Source organism: Hyalella azteca, unplaced genomic scaffold (assembly GCF_000764305.2).
Source record: "Hyalella azteca isolate HAZT.00-mixed unplaced genomic scaffold, Hazt_2.0.2 contig16191, whole genome shotgun sequence".
NCBI classification, from domain to species: domain Eukaryota; kingdom Metazoa; phylum Arthropoda; class Malacostraca; order Amphipoda; family Hyalellidae; genus Hyalella; species Hyalella azteca.
Genome location: NW_025946018.1, coordinates 96,873 through 122,506, shown reverse-complemented (window position 1 = coordinate 122,506; position 25,634 = coordinate 96,873). Strand labels below are relative to the sequence as shown.

Here is a 25,634-nt window from a genome sequence, read left to right as displayed (position 1 = left end):
TCACTCTATTTCGAATTTGCGTGATTTTTTGGTTCGATTTGTTTTATATCATCCAAATCTGGTAACAGAATGGATTAAATTCGTTTGTAGGAGTACGATTGCGAATTGCTGTTTTGACTTATTTGAAGAGTAATACAACAAATAAATTGACAGAAGAAGCTGACACACAGAAGACATTAATTAATATTGACACGAGAGCTGCTATGAAAGTTCATAACAGCAACGAACAACATCCGCAGTCACCGGAAACAAAACAACATAAGCGGCGTTGCACTCGACCAGAATGTTGTACATTAAAGAAAACTTTGCTGTAAGGTAAATTAAAGATCTAGTATCGTTAATACATAGATGAATAATCTGAATAATCAAGCTAAAGCAAGGCCGTTATCCAGACGATACCTACGCCTTCAAATTATTAAACGGATGTGTGCATTTTATCATACCCGAGCATAAGCTGAAAGTGTATACAACAGTTTTGTAATTTTTAATTAATGTGACGGGATGAACATCAGATTTTAATTCTATTATAAGTAATGATCTCAGCGGGAAAATTTGTTTATGTGATAACGCGCAGTTATATAGTGTCAATTATTTATGTAAGTTCTGTAATTCATGATGTTATATAATAACAAATTTTAGTCCCAACAGAAGCCAGTTTGCAAGGGTGATCGGACTTAGAAATTGTAATCGTTCGATGGCGACCATTTTGCGAGTAGTTCCTGGTTCGATGTTCTTTATTTTGGGTAAATTGCACAAAAGCCATTTAGGTGTTGGCTAAGGGAATTTCGAAATGTTAATTCATTTGAAAAAGGTTTTTATTCAACGTTAATTGAAGTCTTCGATCCGTTCACCGTTCAGTTTCCAATCGCAGTCAAAATATCAAACTCACACCTTTGATTTTATTTGTCATTCGCTGCTTAATTTCAATGTCCAATGTTATATACCGGTTTCCCCATCCATTTCTGCCACGCAATTGGTCCACAAGAAAAAATTTATGTCATTCGACACTATCATGGAGTCTCTGTGTTTGAAATTATAGAGCCAGCTGACGCTTACAAGACTTCAGGAGTATTCCTACGTACGTCATTCTACCGCGACTGGTTTGGAGCAGATCTCTGACAGATTCACCGTATCCGCTCTACCGCGACGCATTTCGTTTCCCGTAAGGTTGTTATCGTTCGTTTTCGAGGCACCTGTTTCGAAACCCTGCAAACTCCCTTCGAATTTTCCTGTTTGTGATACGTTCCTGCAAGGGCCATTTCCGCTTATTTTCCGGCCTTTACCTTGAATTTGATTTACTAACATGGTATTGTTGAAACATTTCAGATATATTTTAGGTAGGTAAAACTAGCAAACCAACGCTATTTTGTTTCCAATTTAGCCTTCGATACACCACAATTCAGTATACTTATACATACGGGAACTGCATATCTGGGTAAAATGGGTATAAGTCAAAATCTGGTTATGATTAAAATAGGTAGATTTTGCATTGAAAAAAAAATGCTCGAACAAAATTAAATCTGTTTGGCTCACGGGATTTATATCACTGACCATACAATAATCTCGAAGCCATGACAAAAGCCGGTACGCTGACCAATTTTTCGCGTTTTTTATCTTAAAAATGAACTCAAACACGAATTTTTTTAAATGTTCAAGTAATACTTTTAAAGTTATATAATATATGCATATAAGTACTTTATGTATTTTATTAATCATTCATAACGCCTTTGACAAAAGTGATATTTTAAATTTTCAAGATCCTTACAAAGATTTTTCAATGAATTTCCTTTTCGTAAAATTCTCCTGTCCCGAGTTCCAAAGCAAGTATTATCAATACCAGGCAAAACTAATTTATTTTTGTTTGTTTAAAACGTCATTGAGCTTTCCTAACTGTCTCAATTATTGTCATTTGGCTTATCTGTCGCTTGAGCAATCTCGCGTGCATGCCTTACGTACCCTTCAGGTGAGATGTAAACAAACGTCTACTGCGACGGCAAGAATCACCCGGGAAATTACGTTGTCTTCCCTTAAGAAATGACGACACAGAGTTCGGTCTAAAGATTAAGAGCTTGACGGAAAACTTCCCACCGGATGAAGAAATTCTGCCCCGAGCTTGTTCTGTTGACATGCGTATCAACTCACCGCGCCTACTAAAGCAGGCTGGCGACACGATCGCAGACCAGTCGTAAGTGACATCGTTGCTTGAAAGGTAAGCGACTTGCTCCATAACAGCTTTCAAATTAATATATTGGTCTTGAATTCTTGTGTTTGTCTTATTATTTCAATATTTGGATATGATTAGTTCTCGGCAGTTCGAATATTGAGAGCTGGTGTTCAGTGTTGTTTTCGTATAACAATTTGGTTTCAATTATTTCTTTCGACATGTGTGTCCTCATTATTGTCAAAGCTCATGAGATAAATCAAAATATTGTGTTTATGTTGAAAATTTTGTATACGTTCAAAAGTTTGACTTAAAACATTATAAATATAAACATTTAAGGCATACGCTTATATGCTCGAGCCAAGCCAGTTATTCTTCGGAAAAATTACTGTAGTAAATTGATACATTTTTTCAAATCACGTTTGCTGATGAATGTGACTGAATTGTAGTTATTTAATTATCACTCACTATAACTTCACGAGAAAACTGTTAAAAAAACTTGAACTTACGTTTAGATCATTGGATTCGGTGTCCCAAAAGGCATAATGTACGACATGGGGAGTTATGGCGATAATTTCCATTAAATTTGCAGAATATCACACATTAAATATTGTTTACACAAGCGATTTATTGAGAATATTGGGATCTTCAACAATTCTAATTATGAATAAATAAATTTAACGATTACGGTTTCATCTTGCTCCGACTATATCTCAGCCGCTATCACGCATTCATCTATAACTTTTTGCAAGTGCAATTGAATGCCGATGAATCCGGGCGAATAATTTTTTCCTTGTAGAACTTGTAGGAAATTTTTTTCTTTTTTTTATTATATTTTTTATTACTCTATAAACAAAGTGTAGCCAGTAACAATGTCGCTGGTAACTAATTAGATTGCTTGCGATCCATGCATAAATAGACAGTCGCTCGTGGCAAGCAATCGCGTAATTAACTTATCAAAAAGATGCAAGTAACGTTCTAACGACGGGTGATTTTTAAGCTACCAGATGTACAAGCACGTGTTAAATGTGGCATTCAAATTTAAACATATATTTATGGAAAATAAAGTCTCGGAAGTCCATATAGTTCGTATAGAATTTCCCTCTCGGCTCGTTTAGTGACAAACGCGAAAAAAACTGACCTTAGAAGTCGTGCTCCACAGTCTCGACGCGGTGCCACGTACATATATCACACGCTGTCACACGGCGATTGTTTCGGCCCGGGGTAATTCTCGCCATGCATTCGCACGGTGATTGTTTTCAGCCTTCGTTTTTTATTCGCGTCACTCGCAGGGCGCTTGCATGACTTGTCGTTCCCATTCTTTTTAATGAATTAGCTTAAAAAGGAACGACTAACATGATTTGAAATAACATAATTAGCGCTGTCTGAAATATGACGCCCGAGAGCTTGGCTGAAGAAACAGCGCTGTAGGCAAGGGTGGCTGGATCATTGAGCGTTGCGGTTGAGATGCTGGATTGCTGAAACATTTCTACGTTTACATAGTCACGTTGTTTCCAATCACAACCTTGTGGCTTTATTTGCAGCGTTGTCAGGAATTATTTAAAAATTTACTGCAGCCTGATTAGTTTTACATGTTTAGAATAATTATATTTAACATTATAAGCTAAATAACTTGCTGATCAGCATGAATAACAATAAATTAATTAGTAATTATTGTTATTTTCTATTAATTCTATAACCACAAACAATATTTTTAATAAAACTCTCTACTAGAACAATGTCCGCGTTTGCTGAGTGTTTGGGTGTATTGTATTTGGATCGGCGTGGACTATATGTGGTCATAGTTCGAATGAAAAAAAGTCTTCATATTGACGGCAATTACATTTAATGCATTTGGATTAGTTTTGGTAAGGGTGGCTAAATATTTTAGAAAAATCATCCTAGGTTAGAACGTTCGCCTCGCTGCTAACACTGCGTGTTTAAATAGAAGCTTGGCCTTTAATAAATTCATACATAATTGAAAAAGGGGATCTATGATCTATTTGAAGATTAGCCTTACATTTTCCTCATTTATTCATTTCTGATTTCTCGTCTCTTTACACAGGTTTTTCAGAATACTCTTTCTACTACACGTAAAATAGCTGAAATGCCTGGATTTTCGCCAGTCATGTTGGACGATTCCGTGGAGGAGAAATGCGTTCTCGGAAGCAAGGACTCGACGGGTTCCAAGAACGAGGAGTCCTCAGCTCTGGGAAACGGACTCCATTCGAATAAGGCTGAAAAGTTTTCTTACCCTGATGGAGAGCTCATCCAAAAAGTATTCGAAATTGCCTTGAGGGAAAAACTTTACGGAAAGGTTGATGAAAAAGAGAAGGTGATCGACTTTAAACATCCCGCTGAGCTGAATGTGAGTATACCTTTTCATTTCAAAGGTTTTAAGTTCGGTTAGCTAACTAAAAGATTAATAACTATTGGGAACATAAATTCTTGTGGCGCACAGCAGTCTTTAGCCCTTTACTATTATCGGTAAATATAAAGCAAAATAGCTGGAGCAAAAATATGGAGTTACTATCATTCACGGTTGGCTTGATTCATTGACGTGAGTAATGATCCTCCTTATAATTGTGTGCGATCCTTGGTGATGAACTGCAGTGTACCTTTCACTTACAAAGGTTTTTAATATGCATATAGAAATGAAAAGTCTAATGACCATCCGTAACTTTGCTGATGCTCAGGATTTTAGTTTATATTGTTCGCATATCTTCGCTCGCGGGTGGTGAGATAACTTTAGCACACAAACTTTACTCTGACTTGATGTGCGTGATGTTAGTCTTAGGCAAAAGTTGATGAAGCTCTGAATAATAAATAGTCCATTTGAGTGATAATAAAGTAGTTCACGTAATAAATGTTATGATGAAGATTGGCATTACTTTTTCAGAAAATTTTCGACTTGGACATGAGTCGTGAAGGATGTCAGTCTCGCGCGGAGGTGGATGAAGTTCTTGAGCGCGTGGTGCGCCACAGCGTCCGCACGCAGCATCCGCATTTTTACAACCAACTTTTTGGCGGAATTGACGAAGTTGGGCTGGCGGGAGCCTGGATTCTTGAGGCCATCAACACAAACGCGTGAGTTGAAATATCTATAAGAATGATTGTTTTTAATGTCGTAATTCACTTGGCTTAGGGTCACTATTGAGAAATGTTACGTCGCATTTCTCTGAACTCGAGCTCGGTCCCTAAGTACGCTAATTTTATGCGTAAAAACTTAAGTATTTTAATAGACAAACTTACATATTTCAATATTTCAAACGGTAAGAGGCGGAATATCGGGAGCTAAAAGGGGACGCGTCCTAGAGTCCTAGAGAGTGGGAAATAAATTTTCATTGCTAGAGGATGGGTCTTCCCACCAAATACAGTCTCGGTCGTGCTTTGAACGATGCATTGATCGTTTGCAATCATGGCAAACTTTTGGTCACGAATGACAGAATTCCGTTTTTCCTGAACGCTCTTAAAATTTTTATCCAGTCGGCTTTTCCTGATTTATACATTGGTGTGGTAATCTGTAATGAAAAAATTCAACTATAATTGTGAAATATTTTAAATTTATCAATTCCGTAATAAATTTTTTAATCCACCTTGTATTCTAAATTCAGTTCAAGGCTTTTCAGTTCAAGGCTTTGGGTGAAATTATTGAGTGGAGTAAACAGTAAAAAAATTAAGATTTTAGAGTATTTTTTTATTAATTCATGCTTCATGATTAATAATATTTAAGTATGCAATTACTGAATTACACATGGCGTCGTAGGTACACCTTCGAGGCGGGCCCAGCTCTGGTGATCACAGAGCGATGGGTCCTCACCCAGATGATGAAACTCTTCGGCTGGGCCGAGGGAGGCGAAGGAATCTTCTGCCCTGGTCAGTGCAAACATGCTTAATTTTGCAGATTAAAAATTGGCAGGTGTAAATTGATATTCAGCTGGCAGCATCGCTAACATGTACAGCTTTGTGCTCGCTCGCTTTCATTATATATATAGTCCTCACACTGTATATATCATTCATTATCATGTCATTTATGATGTTCAGGTGGCAGCATCGCTAACATGTACAGCATGGTGCTCGCTCGTCATCACTTCAGCCCAGACTTCAAGAGGACAGGCCTCGCCGCGTCTGACGCACCCCTCGTCCTCTTCACGTCTGAACAAGTAAGAAACTTACCTAATTATAGACAATTCAACATAGCTTTTTTACGAAGACAAGCTGCAGATCATATGTTTATAATCAATGACTTCATGGTTTCTTCCATATTTGTAATAAAATTCTTCTTCTGCCAAAAAATTTTCAACATTTTTCATCAGGAAATTTGTTTTAAGATGAATTGTCATGGTCATCTTTCGATTATATTAAAATATTTCAAATATGTTCCCGATGTAATTCATTTCTTCTCTTTTCAGTGCCATTATTCGATTTCGAAGTCGGCATTCTGGCTGGGCTTCGGCCTGGACAACGTGGTTGCGGTGGCCACCGACGATCATGGCATCATGCACGGAGCCGCGTTGCGTGACGCCGTCAGGAAGGCGCGTGAGGAAGGCAAGAAGCCCTTCTACGTCAACTCTACGGCTGGCACCACCGTCTTCGGCGCCTACGACAACTTCAACGAAATCGCCGACGTCTGCAAAGAAGAAGGACTCTGGATGCATGTTGATGTGAGCTCTTACTTATTTAATTCGTTAATTACTGACGAATAATTCATTCTATGATGAAAAAATTGAAGTAGAGACACCGTCCTTTAATGACTAGCGCCTTTTCCCCGACAATTGAATTAAAATTGAAAAAATGGCTGATTGCTACATGGAGGATAGAAACACATGAAACCCATATTATTTATAATTGACAATATCAATAAGTCACGCATATTTTTGCCATTGCCATACATTTATAACAATGGGTGACGATAACTGTTTGCTGCAGGCGTCGTGGGGCGGGGCTGCGGTGCTCTCCTCCACACACAAGAAACTTCTCGCTGGGTCAGAGAGGTCAGTAATATAAGCTCCTAAATCTCTAAACTGCATTCCTTATGCAATTATTATTTTATTATTATTATCATAATCTTGATGCAATTATGACGCATTTTGGCTTGATTTATTTTTAAATGCACTACGTTCTATTTGTATAAGAGTACCAAATTCTACTAAGCTTCAGTTTCTTCCGATATTTGCTACATTTCTTCGAATCTTATCTTATCTATCAACGACTAAAGCAATTTGTGTTGATAAAATTGTATGGAATAATTAAACCCTGTCCTAAAATTCTCCCTTTCAATTAATGAAAATTCGCTGTCCTAATTCAGAGGAAAGTCAACGCTCTTCACAAGCAAGCACAAATAAAAACCATGTTTCCATCTTGCAATTTAATAAAACTGAAAAATTAAATTAATCACTTTACAGAGGAAAATGGGATGTTCATCCTGTAATTTATTGAAATTAAAATTTTCAAACAGTTATTTGGCAGCCGGCATCGTAAAATATATCATAAATTCCGTTGAATTTTAGCAAATTAGTAATAAGATTATTTGTTTTCATCAACAGAGCTGACTCGTTGTGCTGGAATCCCCACAAAATGCTGTGTGTGCCTCTTCAATGTTCAATGTTCATTACGAAGCACAAGGTGAGGCATCCTTCGTATCCTGAGACACGCTCACAACGCTAGGACTAAGTCATATTCTCTTAATGCTTTAACATATGTTTTCTTTCACTCGTCAGTTGGTGTTTCTGTATGCATAGGCTTTACAAATTATATTTTCACTTCAATTGTATTGATTAAAATTACTGCAATCTTGGTATAATTAGACAACGGAAGCTCAGACATTTATATTTTTCAATCTATTAAAACAATCAAAAGATATTAGATGAAGTCCTTAATTAATAAATGTTTAAATAAACAACATTTTGGGAGGGACTGTATCATGTCTTAGGACACTTGTAATTTACGTTTCTTTGAATTCATCAAACAACTCGATGTGAAATATTTACTTTTTCCTATTTCGCATTAGCTGCAATTCACCAAAATAATTTTTTAATGAACGTTTCTATTCTTTTCGAAGTTAAAGATGAATTTCTCTCGCTGTAGGGTCTGCTTCACGACGCGAATTGCGCAGGGGCGACGTACCTGTTCCAACAAGACAAATTCTACGACGTGTCTTACGACACGGGCGACATGAGCGTGCAGTGTGGTCGTAAAGGAGATGCACTTAAAGTTTGGCTCATGTTCAAAATCCACGGGATGGATGTTCTTGAAAACCGCATCGACGCTGCGTTTGCTGCTTCCAAGTAAGCAAAATATTTCTTCATTTTCCATCATAGGCCGATGGATGAAAAAAACTTTTAACTGATAGGTGAAAACTTTGCCATTGAAAAACCGATGTGTCTAAACTGGCAAAGCAAAAATTCTAGATATTGGTAGATTTAATTGTTTATTTTCGTCGTTATTTAATCAATTTTATATAACAGGTACCTGGAGAGTGAGGTGAAGCGACGCGAGGGCTTCGAGCTGGTGAGGGAAGGATTGCAGTGCACCAACGTTTGTTTCTGGTACATCCCTCCTGCACTGCGCGGCCAAACCCGCACTCCGCAGTGGTGGCAGATGCTACACAAGGTGTGTAACGATATCTTTGTTGTTATTTATTTATTTCTGTTCTTAGATACTATTTTTACTTACTTTCATATTTATTTTATATTAAGGCTTTGACGAATTTTGTTTTCCGATTCAAGTTGTTCACATCACATAACTATATTTGCTTTTTCAGACTCCTCTTATTGTTTCATTTATGGCGCTCGTTCTGAATTCAATTGGTGATAAATTATAAAATTGATTTTGCTACTTGGTACAAGTGCTGTGACGAGTTGCGTTCTGACTGTTGTCATATAGTTTAATTTTTAGATGTGCTGTGACTTCACAATGCCGCGTAAATTTTTATATTGTCTAACTATTCTCATATGATTATGGTCTCATGTTCCATTTTTACCTTATTCACTGGCTGCACAAGATACCTGTTCTGTTTCATCCGTAATTCCCTTATTGCAAATTAGGAAATTTGTATTCAATATTATCAGGTGGGGCCCTTGATAAAGGAGCAGCAGGTCATTGACGGCACTATCCTGGTGGGGTACCAGCCCATGACGTGCAAGAAGCTCGTCAACTTCTTCAGGATGGTCAACACGAGCCACCCGGTGCCCACCCAGGCACACATGGACTTCGTCTTGGATGAGATCGAGCGATGTGGAAAACACTTGCGACTTGAGCAGCTTCAATAGGATAAATTTTCGATTCCATACCGGAATAATATTTTTTTGTACGGAATTATCTACTAGGATAAATTTTCGACTCGCTACCGGAAAAATATCTCTTAGTGTGCAATAATGTACAACCCATATTTTTTTGGACTTAATGTTTGAAATTAACTATTACATTTATTGTCGACTCTTTTCGTATAATCAAATCTTATCAAATTTGAAAGATTCAAAACGGAGAAATGCTTCAGACAGTTACTTCAAATGGATGAGCTGTATAATAAATCAAGTAGACGTAGTTCACCAAGCTTTAATAGATAAGGCGTATTTATTCACTTGATGGCATATCTGATCAAATTAGTTTCACACGCCTTTAACAGGTCATACAGAATGAGATGGCTGCTGTGATTCCCTTTCCCCATTTTTTCAACCTTCAGGTAACGACGACGTTTTCTTTTTAATTGAAAAGTTCAAATTTCAGACGACAGGCTGTAGCTTCCGACAGTCACTGCACTCCTAACCTTATCATGTATTGTACATCAAAAGATCGAATCCCTGCGTTTAGTTCCAATAACGAACCAAATAACCGGTCATAATTTTTTGTCTCCAGTTATATTCATGGCAATAACATGCGCGTGATATTACTCATCATATCCAAACTCAACATTTGTGAAATTTGGTTGCCGAGCCAAGTTTATAGATGCAAAAATCAAATTTTTATTGGATATGAATGTATGTAAATATTTATTTATCAGCGTATTTCTATATACACGATCATCATGTTATTGGAAAAATATATCAAATGTGTTTTTAAGTAATATTATAAGTTTAATCGATGGGTGACTTAATCTGAGACAATCTTTTGTAACTTTTATAATAAATGTATGCATGCAAAAATTTGTGTTTTAGAATTAATTTTTATTTGGACCTCATGTCCTAAAAATTTCACACGCAAATGACGTAACACACACCGTGATAGACACGTACGTCTCATGGACGTGACCATCCCGTGCGACATCAGACTTAATTATAGATTTATTTTCAGTGTGATTCGTTCGAATGGATTAATGTGACAGAAATGAATGGTTTTATACCATTAATGCAGGATAATTTAAATTCGCTTGAATAAACTTGAAGTTTATTAAGAGCCATTTTGGCGAATAACTATGGTCATTTCGATTGATAAATCTTAATAATTTAGCAATGGTTGACTGAAGGATTAACTGTGCATGAAATTGGCTCGGTATAGGTAAAAAAATATAACCCAGTACTCACTGCAGTGAGTGACACAGCGCATTTTCTCGTCGACGAAAACTTGAGGTCACGAACAGACGGACAGACAGATAGACATACGGACGGACGGACATGGCGAGCACAATAGTGCATTTATTCCATAAATGAGAAAATGCGCTAAAAAGAAAGATATTTACGATTGTTTACATATTTCGAGAAATTATGGGAAATAAGACGGAGAAAACGAACCTGTCCATTTATGGTTATGGTCAATCCATTTATCTAACGTTTCGCTTCTAATTATTCAACTATGTTAATATTTAATTACTTTTCGTGCGGAGCGGATATGCGATATTTACGATTTGATGCAGAAATAAATTTTATTCTTGCGTCTGGCAAGTAATATAAATATAATTTACTGCAGACTTGGTTTGCCTATTCTGTAGAACGACGAATAGTTTACGCTCTGTGAGATCTTGCAGGACATCGTACAATTTTCTTTGCCTAGTAAAAATAGTAAAAATGCTCCTCAATGATATTGCATACTATTACTATGAACGAAATAAAGTATTGCCCAATTAATTGTAAACAATGGGCTATAATAAAACTCTGGGCTGAGTACAAACGATATCTATTGCGTGGCATATAATTATTTATGTCGCCCGGTAGGGAAGTTGTTTGGGGAAATAGACAAGATGCAACAAAATTTCACTTATTTCAGGCAGTATCAAACATCCATGCAAATGACACTAATTGTCTTTATGCAATACATGCCATTGAATTTTTGTTTTTCAATAGCATTATCATGCACTTGTTGACAGACAACATTTGTAGCAAAAAATATATAGGTCGCTATATATCCTTTATGTAGATACATCATTTTTAATACAGTTTCACGCGATAATATAAAAAAGTAATAGTAGTAATTTGGTGCATAATTGAACGAAAATAAAATGCTACCATCAACAGCACTAAACATTTATTCCTTAAATTTATGTATTCAAAAATCGAACCCCATAAATAAACTTTTTAAATAAATTTACACCATGAGAATTTTGTGCAATTTTTTATAAATTTTATATCAATTGTTTATCAATTATCAAATCACTTTCAAGTCCAAAATGTAAATTTACACCTCACCAAAGTTGAAACTTAAATTCTTGTCGACGTTTAAAAATATTTGCTATATGAGAGAAAATGCTTAACAAAGTTTATCACGGGAATATTTTCGTTGAAATACCAGGAAGAACAAATCTTTGTTTCTGTTATCGTTTTTTATAACGAATGTTGAGTGGAATAATAAAATGTATGTGTGTTGAATTTAGTTGACTTTTATCCCACTTTCTAATGCATCGTTGAGAGTTATATGTTTCTACTTTCTCAATCGCTACTTGTACATTTTTACTGAAAAATTTTTAACTACATACTCGCATGTTCAATTATAATTCACCGAACTCCACAATGCACGTTCGATTCAAGAGCTCGACCCACAAGTTGTATATCATCAAAAATTAGACTCAAGCAACCATTACTGCACCTCGTATTTTATTGGTAAAATCACATCCGCCATCCATCAATTTTACTCAAGCTCATCAATAAATTGAGCTCCTACGAGGGACCAAATTTTACAGTGTCATCCTTGCGACTTAATTACATGTCTTCGTGGTCTTATTTCCACCGTTTAAGATTCCAGGCTCTGAACCTCGATATCTTGTCCCCGGCGCTCTATCTCGTCCAGCACAAAGTTCATATGGGCCTGGGTCGGCACTGGGAAGCTCGTGTTGATCATACGGAAGAAATTGACGAGATTTTTGCCAGTCATGGGCTGGTAGCCTATCAGGAGCGTGCCTTCCAGGACCAAGCGCTCCTTGATTAGCGGCGCCACCTGCGTATATACGACAATTTTAGTACTGCATTGACATTAAAATACAAATATATCATTGTTTGAATAGCGAGCAATAAAAAATCTTCCCTGAAAAAATAATTTTTAAAATTCGAGCTAGTTAATGAAATTTTTAAAACTCAAAACTTACTCGTATAAATAAGTTCTGTAAAATAAGTAGCCTGAAGTCAGCCAGAACGGTAATGTCACTTCAAAATAAAATAAAAGTACGCGATATTATTGAATAAAACACAATTTTTTCAGAGGTGGGGGAACTCAAGCAAACAAAACAAGCTGGTTCTCATCGCACTTAAAAACCAAAAAACTCGGCTTGCGTCTGAGGTCAAGGCGACTGTAAAAGTACACGTATTTCGCTTCATGTATATTAATTTGTAATCAAATTCTATTTCTGAGTTAGCTCGTACCGTTACATATTCAACACAACACGACGTGTACGTTCAAAACCGTTGTGAATGTTGGCATAAACTGAATCGCAACCACAGCCTTCCAAGTATACGCATACTGCTCGAATGCAACTCGAAAAATTGGTGAGACGATAATAGATTCTTTTAGATTTTGAAACGACATTAAAACAAGAGTTCTATGTGAACTACTCTATTGTATGTGAAATTTTATTATTATTAACGGGATTTGGCATACCCGTATACTTGGATTGCAAGAATCATTAATATTACAAGTAATTTATCGCACCTTGTGTAGCATCTGCCACCACTGCGGAGTGCGGGTGTGGCCGCGCAGTGCAGGAGGGATGTACCAGAAACAAACGTTGGTGCACTGCAATCCTTCCCTCACCAGCTCGAAGCCCTCGCGCCGCTTCACCTCACTCTCCAGGTACCTGTGGTTAAAAATTTACAAAAATAAATTTAAAAAGCACTAAAGTTCTTATTTACTTTATAGGTAAGATTAAAAAAAAATAACATTAATGAACAGAGTCATATTCACCTCAGTGTAGCGCTTACATGTTTTCATAGGAATTATAGCACAAATTTTAGGCTCTGGATATAAAATTTTAAATGTGAAATTTGGGAAGGCTGATTGAATTTATTCATAACTATTTGGATTCAAATCATATTATTTAACATATGGACTTTTCTTACATTGTAAGAAAACAAAGTTTAGACACTGATAAACTTTGTTTTCACCGGTTTCAATCAAATTTTTGTGAATTTCATATTCAATCATTGATTGATTGATCATAATCACCCACTTTGATGCCTCAAAGGCAGCGTTGATACGAAGTTCAATTACGTCCATTCCGTGTATTTTGAACATAAGCCACAGCTTCAGCGCGTCGCCCTTACGACCACACTGAATGCTCTTGTCGCCCGTGTCGTAAGACACGTCGTAGAACTTGTCTTGCTGGAACAAGTACGTCGCTCCTACGCAGTTCGCTTCGTGCAGTAAACCCTATTTAGGGAAAAACAGTAGCAATTTAACGAATCAGTTCAACGCTCTTTCACTAACAGATTCTTGCTTGAACAGTCATCAGTTGATACAGAAAGTCAAATTCCCATGACTAAATTAATTCATCAAACAATTGAAAACTAATTTAAGCAGAATTTATGAAGTGTACATTAAATTACCTCTTGCATTGAGCTAGCAGTGCTTACTGTGAAAATTTTGTCCGTTAGCTCATGTACATGCTTTCCTCATGGTTTCATTCAAAGCCAAAAGATGATCAGTATTTATGCATGATTTATAACCGCAGTGAAGTCTACCTCGTTTATTTTGGAAAGACATACTAACATCTCTGTTTCATGCTTCGAGGAAGCAGAGATTTTCTGAGTTATCTTATTCAGAATACTATCTTGAGTTCGTCGCAAATATAATTAATACCAGATGAATACATAAACTACCCTATGAAACTGCTGATCTTTCGTTGGATGCTGCTCACCCTTCATAGGGAGCTGCTCACCCTTCATAGGGAGCTGCTCACTCTTCATAGGGAGCTGCTCAAACTTTGCAGGGAGCTGCTCACCCTTCGCAGGGAGCTGCTCACCCTTCGCAGGGAGCTGCTCACCCTTCGCAGGGAGCTGCTCACCCTTCATAGGGAGCTGCTCACCCTTCATAGGGAGCTGCTCAAACTTTGCAGGGAGCTGCTCACCCTTCGCAGGGACCTGCTCACCCTTCGTAAGGAGCTGCTCACCCTTCGCAGGGATCTACTCAAACTTTATAGGGGACTTATCACTCACCCTATTTAGGGAGCTGATTACTCACTCTATGTTTCGTTAAGAACATGGAGCATTGAAGAGGTGCACACAACATCTTATGAGGGTTCCAGGATATCGAGTCTGCCCTGCAGGGAATACGGCATCATTTAGTTATTATTATTAAAATATTCGCTCGTTATGAATTAGGATTTTCATTGTAAAGCCATTGATTAAAGTGCACAAACTAAGTCAGAACACCGCAGTTGGTAAACATTGAATTAGCTGACGGGAATTTTGTGGGGAGATTCGTGCTGAAAAAAAAAAACTTTCGTTACGTTTAGGTCATAATGAGATGGCAAATTTCCTAAACGGGAAAATTTCGACGAACACTTGATCGAAACTGTCTTAATTTCATAGCATTTTGCAGACAGTTAATTTTAAAAATTCTTGCATCCTGTTTATATAGTGGAGAAAATACATATATAATATATACATATAGTGGGGAAATATAGTGGAGAAAATACAGAGAAAAAGAGAGCTAAGAAAAACGTGGTAACACACAGAGGAGTCAGAGAATTGATTTCGTTCTTATACGTGGCATTGCATACGAAATGCGTTTTTCTTGTCTAAAAAATCGGTAATCAATTCACAATATATTCAGTGTAATCCATTTTGAAAAGGAATTGAAATTGCATTTTTGCGGAATATTTAGGTTGAAGCAGTCACATTAGGTTTTATTAATAAGAAATATCGAAAAGTAAATAAAAAATTCCAAATCCTCCAAGTTCCCTTCACTTCCTTAGCAACTTTCAAATTTTACGCGTTTCCAGAAAATGATACTCACAGTATTATTTAGTAATTAACACAGAACTAATCACATATAAATTCCTGAGAATATGGTCCATTGGAACTGCAAGAAGATAAGACAGCATCCTCGCACTGATAAGATCTAGGAAATTTCCACGCGCGTCACGTAGCGTCTCACCGGCCACTGCCGTCCATGAGCGACTTGTGTTTGGTAGATAAAACAACAGCTCCGCCCCAGCACGCCTGTAGACATAAATAATAGCGGTTTCAGCGTTTATTAGACCGTAGGCCTGTCGCCGATTCTTAACATCGCAGAATATTCACAGCATTTTGAGGTCTCGAACTCGCAACGCACTGCTACAATATTCTGCTATGCTTAACCGCCCGGCCTCCTCGCCGATTCTGACCAGAAACCGACGCACAGAGCTGGGATCGAACCCGCGCCTCTCTAGTGCGTCAATCTTGGTACTCTGAACTTTAACCACTGGGCCACCCTGCCCTTCTGGTGGCCCAGAACGCCAGAAGGGCATATATTGCAAAGTCAATATGCATAGAATTAGGTTGATATACAAGAGAGATATGTGGATAAAACGTGGGGGATAATTGTTGATGGCCATCACGAAAAATTGGGTAAAATACATGAAAAATTGAAGCAGTTTTGTTTTCAAATTTATTCTAAAATTAAATGAAGTCAAAGTTATCCAAAAATATTTCCTAGAGAAATATTCACAGGTCGCAGTCAGGCCAACAAAACTCTAAAGCTTGTCTTGTTAAAAAATGTCATTATTATTATCCATCAATGATTATTTACAGGGTCTGCCATATCTATGGCAACGGAGGTTTGCTACATAAAAATAAATTGATTTCTAGGAGACTTTTCTTTTATAATGAAGCTTAATATCATCTATTTTATATTGCAGAAGTTTAAGGTGTCTAAATTTACTATTACTTATGGCAGGAGACAGAAATGCAATTGTAACACTTCATGAAAAGGCGAGAGTACAGTAGAGCTCACATCAACATGCATCCAGAGTCCTTCTTCTTTGCAGACGTCGGCGATTTCGTTGAAGTTGTCGTAGGCGCCGAAGACGGTGGTGCCAGCCGTAGCGTTGACGTAGAAGGGCTTCTTGCCTTCCTCACGCGCCTTCCTGACGGCGTCTCGCAACGCGGCTCCGTGCATGATGCCCTTGAATAAAAAATTACGATTATTTATTTATTTAATTATTTATTGTTTAATTATATTATTAAATTAATTAATAGATTATTAATAGATTATTTTATCTATTATTTAATAGATTATTGAATTATAGTTGTAATTTGGATCAATACTTCAACAGTTAATAAGCGAGCGTCTACTTACGAGAATTCATGAATCAAAATTGCGATCGTCAAAAACTCAAAATCAAAATTTTAATTTTCTAGTACACCGTACTTGGTCGTCGCTGGCTACGGGGACCACGTTATCGAGGCCAAAGCCCAGCCAGAACGCGCCTTTGGAGATCGAGTAGTGGCTCTGAAAAACATACTCTCCGTAATTCGTTTGTACTCGTACTTATGCGTTCTGTAGGCTGCAGGGCATGAACTCAACCATCTAGCTTATCCTTAGTTATTGATGTAACAGAATACATATAGTGGTTGCATGTGCAAAAATATTTTATAAAGCAATTTTCCACCATGTCTATAATCGTTGCATTATTTTCTTATGGTAATTCTTTTTATTTACGAAGGTGGAAAAATGCGCACCTGGTCGGAGGTGAAGATCACCAACGGAGAATCATTTGCAGTCATGCCGGTTCTTTTGAACGCTGGGTTGAGTTTGTGCCGCGCCAGTACCATGCTGTACATGTTCGCTATGCTGCCGCCTGAGTCAAATGATAACATAAATGTTGATTAATTGAAAATGAACGGACAAAGTATAAAGAAACCAATATCTTTAAATACTTCACATATTTGTCCTGATTTTGCGTTACCAATTGAATATACATACGTACAAAATGCGTTGAATTGTGCAATAGTGGGACATGAGACCAAAAACCAGGACGGACAGACTCGCCTGGACAAAATATCCCGTCGCCGCCGTCCGTCCACCCGAAGAGTTTCACCATTTGTTCGATGACGCAGAACTCTGTGATGACGAGCGCAGGCCCCACCTCGTATGTGTGCCTGTCACGTACATGTTGAATTCATGAATTGTACCTCCGACATTTGGGTCTAACGAAGGATGAATCCAAAATAATCTTGAAGAGAGCATATAATGCTCTCATTTAATGCATATATGATTCAACTGAAATTTAAAAACCTCCAAGATGAGGCAACAAAAAGATTTGTTTTATTCACTTGAAGTATCCGTAGGGTAAACGTTATTAAAAAATATTAATTAACATGTGATCACTTTTTTGCTTGGAACATTAGCTAATGTATTACTACTGTTATAGCCTCCTGCCCTAATACAAATCTATTTCTGGAATTATATAATCTTAAAATAAGATTAATTCATGCAAAACAAACACTTGGTTATCAGTAAATGTACGATGGATACTCGCTGATTAGAGATTAGGGCCCTATGAGTTCGAGTAGAGATTTATCCAGATTGCCTCATGTATGATGATTACTCATTTATTAGTGATTAGGGCCCAATGAGTTCGAGTAGAGATTTATCCAGATTGCCTCATGTATGATGATTACTCATTTATTAGTGATTAGGGCCTTATGAGTTCGAGTAGAGATTTATCCAGATTTTCTCATGGATGGTTACTCACTGATTGGTATTTAGCGCCTCTAGAATCCAGGCTCCCGCCAGCCCAACTTCATCAATTCCGCCGTAAAGTTGGTTGTAGAAATGCGGATGCTGCGTGCGGACGCTGTGGCGCACAACGCGCTCCAGAACTTCATCCACCTCCGCGCGAGACTGACATCCTTCACGACACATCGTCAGGTCCAAAAGTTTCTGTGGATGCGCCGATGATCATACATAGTAAAGTTTCAGCCGAATATGTCGATCGATTTTGTCATACTTAGGTATATTTTTTAAGAGACTTGTTCTTTTAACTTATAATTAATTTGAACCCCTTTCGATGCAACATAAATTTAAAAGTCTGTGTTGATCAGCTGTTCCAATTGGGAGAAGAGTATATTCAACACTTCATGCTGACTCAAATTGTTTATCCGAGTGTCGTGTTAACAGAAGACCAGATTTATGGTTTTTCTCAAAAGCTGGCCGTTTCGGTCTCACAGATACCCACAGCTTGTATATTTCTTATGGCACATGTTGAGAGCATTAGAATTCTCATATGAATTCAAGTTCTCATTTATAAATTAGCCTTTGAGCAAAGTTTGTAATGCAATTGCAGATTAAACTCATCGCAATGCTAGATATTATATTACTTACTCGTAATTCTTCTGGATGTTTGAAATCTACAACGCTCTTATCATCTTCAATCTTGCCATAGAGTTTTTCTTTTTTCACGATGTCGAGAACTTTTTGCAATAGTTCCCCGTCAGAATAGGGCACGGTGTCAGAGTTAACTCCGTTTTCTATCACAGGAACAGGTTTGACAGTTGTTGAATGCGATGACATTATACCAGGCGTCTTCTGAGGATTGCTCATCGACAAAGTGAATCTTGTCGTACCATGAATATGCCTGAACAATAAAAAATATCTCGAATTATCTTTCAATGAATATTAGCTCAGTATTCTTGATGGCATGAACTTAAATTAACTTGAGTGCGTGCTAGGATAGCTTAAATTGTTGCTTCATATCTCCACATGAGATCAAAGTCCATCCCTCCAGGAGTTCATTAAACTCCTCGACAAAGTAAAAAGTTAAAATATTATCAGCAATTACAGTTAAAATCAATGTGATTTTAGCTTGACATCAGATGCAGCAAGGGACTCAATGAAGGTAAATGATTCATTACAATTCTCTATCAGTGCCACCTCGGAGTCATTACGGTAAATGGCTCTATGCCATATGTCGCCAGCGCCGCGAGTCGCCGCTCTCCAGTGTAAACGATATTTAGTTCAAACTAAATTTTAGAATAACTTCATAATGATTATTTGAAAATTTTCTTAAATATTCTTATGTTAATTCAACGACAAAAAAGTAATATCTAATCAGTTTTACTCTTTCTAATGTTGCGCAGCGACTTGAGTGCCGTGATGGCTTTACCGCACATGTGAGTCTGACATAAAAACGTGATACACAGAAAATGTAATAATAAATCTTTTGAATATAGACATATGTATAAAAAATCGGGAATGATAACAATGCTTGCCATACGATTATGTTAGACAATAAAGATACAGGTGCGAACATGCACCTGTTGTTGACGGCAGATGCCTCAAGCATGCGACGCGAGACGCGGCCAATCACGAGCATCCCTGCCAACTCACGACCAATGCACCACTGATGTTAATCATTTGATTCAGTTGCTAGGATCAAAGTGGTATGATTCTTGAGATAACATGACCAGGTTCTAGCGGTGATGGTAGTCAAGTATGTATGGTCGGAGGCTAAACTTTTTATGCCATCAATAAGTATGTTGGCGAAAACTTCAACTTTACTGTTGCTCAAAAATTATAGATTGAAGTCATTGTATTGTCGTATATTTATACCATTCAATGGATAAATGTTGATTGTGATATGTGATTGAATTTATATCCAGGCTCAGAAGAACAGCAGAAAACGTACAATAAAAATCTTCAGGTTTTCAGAAGGAAATAAGTGCTTTCTGCAGTCGACGCAACAGTACCCAGATGTTTGCTACCATAGTTTATCCCTCAGAACAAGAGTATATTATTTATTTATTTATTGAAAACCATTTTCCCGGATCGTTAATGTGACATAGAGGGACTCGACGGACAAAGGACTCGGGTCTTCTATTCGTCACTGTATCGACCTACCGGGCACTGACGATAGAGCTTGCAGGCTGAGTGATATTCTATCAAAATATTGTATCGTTATGATTTTTGAGCCATTCCTGAGGTTAAAAAAACTGAAAAGGCACCATCAAAACTGAATGGAAATATTATATAAATAATTTAATTAAATTAAAATAATTAAATAAAGTATTAATTATTTAATACTTACTTATAATATACTTATAATTAAATAAATATATAAATAATGGAAAATATTCCATTAGATTCGTAAATATAATAAATTCTTAGTTGCGACTGGATCGAAAACAACCGCAAATAATCCCACGTGTTTTTATCTACTGAAAGAATGATATGTTTCTTTTTTCTTGCAACATATAAGAGGTAAATAATTCATTTCATGTAAATCTAGAGGCATTATTTAGGAACAAGTTGAAATAAAAGGTCTTAAATTAGCATGTAGTGGAAAGGACCAAGCCATAGAGATAAAAATATGTTAAGATCGCTGTTTTCATGTAAATCTAGAGGCATTATTTAGGAACTAGTTGAAATAAAAGGTCTTAAAAATTATTTAATATAGTGGTCGAAATATTTCAGAAATACAACATAAACCCGAGTATCGGGCAGCAATTCGAAGTCGATGCCGATTCCAACTTGGCAAGTAGGGCTAGATCAATTAATTACCATAAGTCGCATTCCCAGAAATGATTAGTAGGAATCTTATACGCATCGGGCTGTAACGTACTCAATTGGAACAGGAAGTTATTCACCCTTACCAGTTCATCTTGCGCTAGGCACGAGCTTACCTTTCAGTGGGAGCTTGCGTATCGAACTGAGGATATATCCACTGGCGAAGCTCACGTACACTTCGTCCTCTGGCTTACACTTGAGTTGCAAATGAACAGAGTTTTACCTTATCTCTTACGGCACACGTGTTATTTTTTATCTTCCGCTTAAGGTAAAACACACGTTAATTGTGAAGTCTTCATAACTCAAGAAGCAAATAAAAAAATTAGACCAGTACTCACTGCAGTGAGTGACAGAGAACGCGTTTTCTCGTCGACGAAAACGTGAAGTCACGGACGGACGGACGGACGGACATGACGAGCGCAATAGCGCCTTTTTTCCTAACGAGAATATGCGCTAAAAATTTTCATGTGCTCTGAAATATTTGCAAAAAGTATCACCGCATCATGATGCCTTCGTAGCATGAAGTTGCTACGACAACATATGATTTTTTACAGCAAACGATGCTTTGGTAGCATCGCGATTTTTCGACGGCGTCAGGGAACATCATCATTCTTCGACAGCATCGCGAAAGTTCGAAAGCATCACGACGCTTCATCAACATTACAACTCTTTAAGAACATCACGATTTTTCGATTGTATTACGATGCTCAGATAACATCACCATGCTTCGATAGCATCACGATACTTTAATGACATCACTTTTCTTCGATAGCATGAAGATACCTCGACAACATCACGATCTTTCGATAGCATCAGGGTGCATCACGATACCAGCTCTATGAATGTGACAGTGCTTTTTACGGCCCGCAGGCATACATCCACATATTTTGCACGGTCGAGTTATGTCTGCTAATGAATGAGCTGACTTCATAGACCGTATTACATCGAATAGCAAGAGGTTCAAGAAGACATGAAGATCACCTTTATTATCTCAAGCAGTCACGTGATATTTAAAAACTTTCCCCGAGCCTGAGAGTGCAAAGGTCCTCAAATATGACTCAATATGATCTCCTGTAGTGAGTATCATGAAGTTGCTGAAATTTTAGGGGCGCATGTTTGTCCGACCATGCACGACATAGTTACTGACCTGCTGAAAGTATCTACATATATACAGTATTTCATTAACTTTGTTTATTTGAATCCTGAGATGAGTAAGCATAATTCGGCATTGACATTAATTGAGGCAGTAAAAATTTGTAGTAAAATTGAGATAGTAAAAAATCCAACACCGAGAACTACAGAAATTGTACTGAATTCGGATTTGCAGAGCCAATTGCATTGACTCGGTAAGCAATACCAGTCAAACCTGAGTTCACGATGGAAAAATGAGATTGAGCCGTTCGTTTTTTTATGTTGTATTTATTGATACATATATAATACATAGATCAATTGTACAGGATAATCTTAATTTCTAGCCTTTAACGTTGAATTGTCTTTGAACATGATAATTGCAGATCTTATTTGAAGCTCAACTGATGCAGGTAAAAAAGTCACGTAAGAATATATTATCAGCAGCCTTCATAAGCATTAATTATATTGCAAGTTTATTCAGCTGCTGATAACGCCCACCGACCACCGATAATAATGTACTTTGTTAAAAAGTTTTTCTTGTGCATGGTTGCCTCTCGAAAACATTTGCCTCGTGTGTCTCTGATAAGTAGAAAACATGAAGGGTGACAGTTTCACTCAAGTTTTACGACAATGATAGGTGAAGATAAAATAAAAAACACATGACGAATAACAGTTTTGCATTAGATTTATGACAGTACAAGGTAAAATTAAAATAATAGAACATGAAAGGCGACAGTTTTACTCAAGTTTTACGACAATGATTGGTGAAGTAAGTAACAAAACAAATGATGGACAACAGTTTTACGACTTTGATCAGAAAAGATAGCATAACAGCATGAAGGGCGACAGTTTTAATCAAGTTTCGCGACTATTAAAAGTAAAAAATCATGATTCACAAAAGTTTTGTTCTAATTTTGCTTCTATGATAAATAAGAAATATAGCGATGGGAAACAGTCTTAATCTGGTTTTGCAGCAATGAAAGTAAAAACATTGGTACACCCTAGTTTCAGGTGTATTAGCATTCTGATATGAAGAAGAGTATAAATGAATACGATTTACTAGTTCAAATGACGCACGAACCATGAAAGACAAAGTTTTGTATCACACTCAAATAAAGAATCATATTTTATAATACTTTCATCGAATAATGAAGCCTCCTCTTCACGGAAGAACTGAGATTGGGTGAGTTCCGACATTGAAAAAAATATTCACGAATACCAAATTAAAACAGGATACGGCGCCAGCTGTCGAATGTTTGATTAACAAATCAAAAAATGTAACGGCTGATAATTAAACTTAACTCGACTGAGTAATTGAACAATGAAAAAAAATTAGTATCTCGGGTGAAAAATTATGACAATGTGGTACCTACACACTACTCATGGTGCTCAATTTCATAAGAAACATTTGCTCATAAATAATGATGGAATAAGTGATAGCATAGCATTTTTGCCACCAAGTGTGAATTATGATACTAACTAAGGAAGGCAGGAAGTACTGATAATAATCCGAGAATCGTTTCACCCAATTGAAAGGGTGTTTGATATTTTTTTCATTTTCTGCAATAACTTAGAAAATTCGTTAAAAAATATACTTTTTTTTAAATTCAGGTAATATTTATTTATTTATTTTCTATTAACTAAATTTTCTGAAATGACAATTTCAGGGTCCATTAGACGCAAAATCACGCAATTTTTATTAATAAATTAACAATTAAAATGTAATTTCATTCATACAATGTAGTTCCTGTAGCTACTGAGGTAAAAGAGACTTATTTAACCATTTTTTTAAATGCATGAGGTCAAAATGACCTCATGAAAATGTGTGGTACAAATAAATGTGTACCACATTATTGTGAAAATGTGGTACACATGACCATTTGGTCATGCAGAGGTCAAAATGACCTCATCTGTTTCAGGGAGGTGCACGGAGGCCGTGCTTCTTGTGTTAAATCAACAAGGTAACCGCAGAGCTGTTATGCATACCCAATCACACTCTGGAAATAAAAGTTCTAGTGTGAAGTTGTATATTATACAGTGAATTAATGTAATATGCAAGTCACGCAACTGGTTGCGTTCACGTTATGCTGCTGTTTTTTCGCTCGCTGGTATTCAGCTGACGCAATTTGCTTCCGTAACTCCTAGCTTCCCGCTTCGTTCCAGCTTGCCACGAATTTCAGATTTGCGTCTCCTGGGCGGAGTTCGAGGATGCTTAGTTTTCATTTTGATTATCCTGCGAAAAAAAGGCGCAATTTCTTCGCTGGAATAGCTCGCGACTGAATTGGAACAGGCAGATTAATCTTCCAAATATCGCGTTTTTCCACTTGGATTGCTTGTAATAATCTGAATATTTCAGAATGCCCTAAAAAATACTTTACTATTCTCTTCGGAAGAAAACGTCAATTAGGTGAAATTTTTATGGAAACTGCAATAATTAATTATGCTGGGCAAAAGGATGACTAGATGAACGAGGGTTAAGAATAACTTGTTTGGTCATGCATATTGATAAATTACAGTACCATATATCAGTAATAAACATGACTATTAGTATTAAATTATTAAATTGTTAAGCAACAGTCATTCTGATTTTATACAGAATTGGAAGAAAAATGTTTCGAATGAGTGAAAAATAGTTTGGAATTTTCGAAAACAGCTATTCGCAACTGTAATATTGTATTGTTAGAACCTAATCAACTAATGCTCTATGACTTATTAGGAAGAAAAATATAATTTTGATATATAATTAGAGATCCTGAGCGACAAGTAGATAGCCGGACGGTTCTTTGGCACCACGTCTTCAAAAATGGCTGCTGAAATTTCAAAGAAATCAATGCTGTTCTTGAGACCTTATTTAGGATTAAGGAAGACAAAATTTGGAATAACGGGATTCTAAAAAAACAAAAATTATCTATGGTCTTGTTTCCAGTTAATCGACAAATATAAACAAATGCAACAAATTTTATAGTGCGCGTTTCATACAAGCCTAAACGTTCCACGAGTGATAACAACTATAGGTCGATAAAATGATAAAAATAGTGCATTAGAACAAATATTGGTCCTCAAGCATACCTGCTAATCTATTACTTGAATCCTGAATACGAAATCATCGCAGAGCTTACGACCAGCGAGAGAATATTTGGTTTGCAGTCTGTCATCGACTGCCATCGTACTCAATGTGGAAGCTTTCACTGCACTTCACTGGCCGCGGTTCAAGCTAAAAGTGGAGCTCCGTACACGTGAGTAAACTAACAGATATGAGACCATCAAATTCGAATTTCTGTTCGTAGCTTTACGTTGACCCAGATTACGTATCATGTATGGCACGAATGGCTGTAAAAAAAGGTTATCGGAATAATCCGGCAGAATGAATTACAATGTTTTTCGAATTTTGAGTTCAACTTAGGACATCTGCATCCCTAATAAGAACAGCAGT

The 25,634-nt window shown here is 36.9% G+C and overlaps 2 protein-coding genes across 3 annotated transcripts; one reads left to right on the top strand and one right to left on the bottom strand.

The window, feature by feature from the left end:
* The first annotated feature begins 2,157 nt into the window (after nt 1-2,157).
* On the top strand, nt 2,158-10,663 carry LOC108681567 (cysteine sulfinic acid decarboxylase). The gene is made up of 11 exons (XM_018170611.2): nt 2,158-2,209; nt 4,227-4,529; nt 5,061-5,248; nt 5,928-6,037; nt 6,206-6,324; nt 6,574-6,825; nt 7,091-7,155; nt 7,708-7,786; nt 8,249-8,448; nt 8,629-8,773; nt 9,232-10,663. The coding sequence occupies exons 2-11, from the start codon at nt 4,269-4,271 to the stop codon at nt 9,430-9,432; spliced, it is 1,620 nt and encodes a 539-aa protein (XP_018026100.1). The 5' UTR covers nt 2,158-2,209; nt 4,227-4,268; the 3' UTR covers nt 9,433-10,663.
* Nucleotides 10,664-12,317: 1,654 nt separating this feature from the next.
* On the bottom strand, nt 12,318-21,235 carry LOC108681574 (cysteine sulfinic acid decarboxylase). 2 transcript variants are annotated; one of them, XM_018170620.2, is made up of 12 exons: nt 21,187-21,235; nt 18,890-19,142; nt 18,261-18,448; nt 17,555-17,664; nt 17,245-17,363; nt 16,934-17,014; nt 16,517-16,687; nt 15,680-15,744; nt 14,762-14,840; nt 13,752-13,951; nt 13,235-13,379; nt 12,318-12,526 (listed from the first exon to the last, which is right to left on the bottom strand). In XM_018170620.2, the coding sequence occupies exons 2-12, from the start codon at nt 19,106-19,108 to the stop codon at nt 12,323-12,325; spliced, it is 1,581 nt and encodes a 526-aa protein (XP_018026109.1). In that variant the 5' UTR covers nt 19,109-19,142; nt 21,187-21,235; the 3' UTR covers nt 12,318-12,322. The 2 variants fall into 2 exon arrangements, with proteins under 2 accessions (XP_018026109.1, XP_018026107.1); XM_018170618.2 differs by lacking the exon at nt 21,187-21,235 and adding an exon at nt 19,822-19,894.
* Nucleotides 21,236-25,634: the final 4,399 nt, after the last annotated feature.

Bases quoted from the DNA above. Each gene is read 5' to 3' on its own strand.
- LOC108681567 (XM_018170611.2), top strand. From the start codon at position 4,269: ATGCCTGGATTTTCGCCAGTCATGTTGGACGATTCCGTGGAGGAGAAA. The intron at 6,826-7,090 runs GTGAGCTCTTAC...TGTTTGCTGCAG, and splicing joins GACTCTGGATGCATGTTGAT to GCGTCGTGGGGCGGGGCTGC. The intron at 7,156-7,707 runs GTCAGTAATATA...TTTCATCAACAG, and splicing joins CTTCTCGCTGGGTCAGAGAG to AGCTGACTCGTTGTGCTGGA.
- LOC108681574 (XM_018170618.2), bottom strand. From the start codon at position 19,880: ATGCTCGTGATTGGCCGCGTCTCGCGTCGCATGCTTGAGGCATCTGCC. The intron at 19,143-19,821 runs GTGCATGTTCGC...TTTATTGTTCAG, and splicing joins GCATCTGCCGTCAACAACAG to GCATATTCATGGTACGACAA. The intron at 16,688-16,933 runs GTACGGTGTACT...TTTTTATTCAAG, and splicing joins CCGTAGCCAGCGACGACCAA to GGCATCATGCACGGAGCCGC.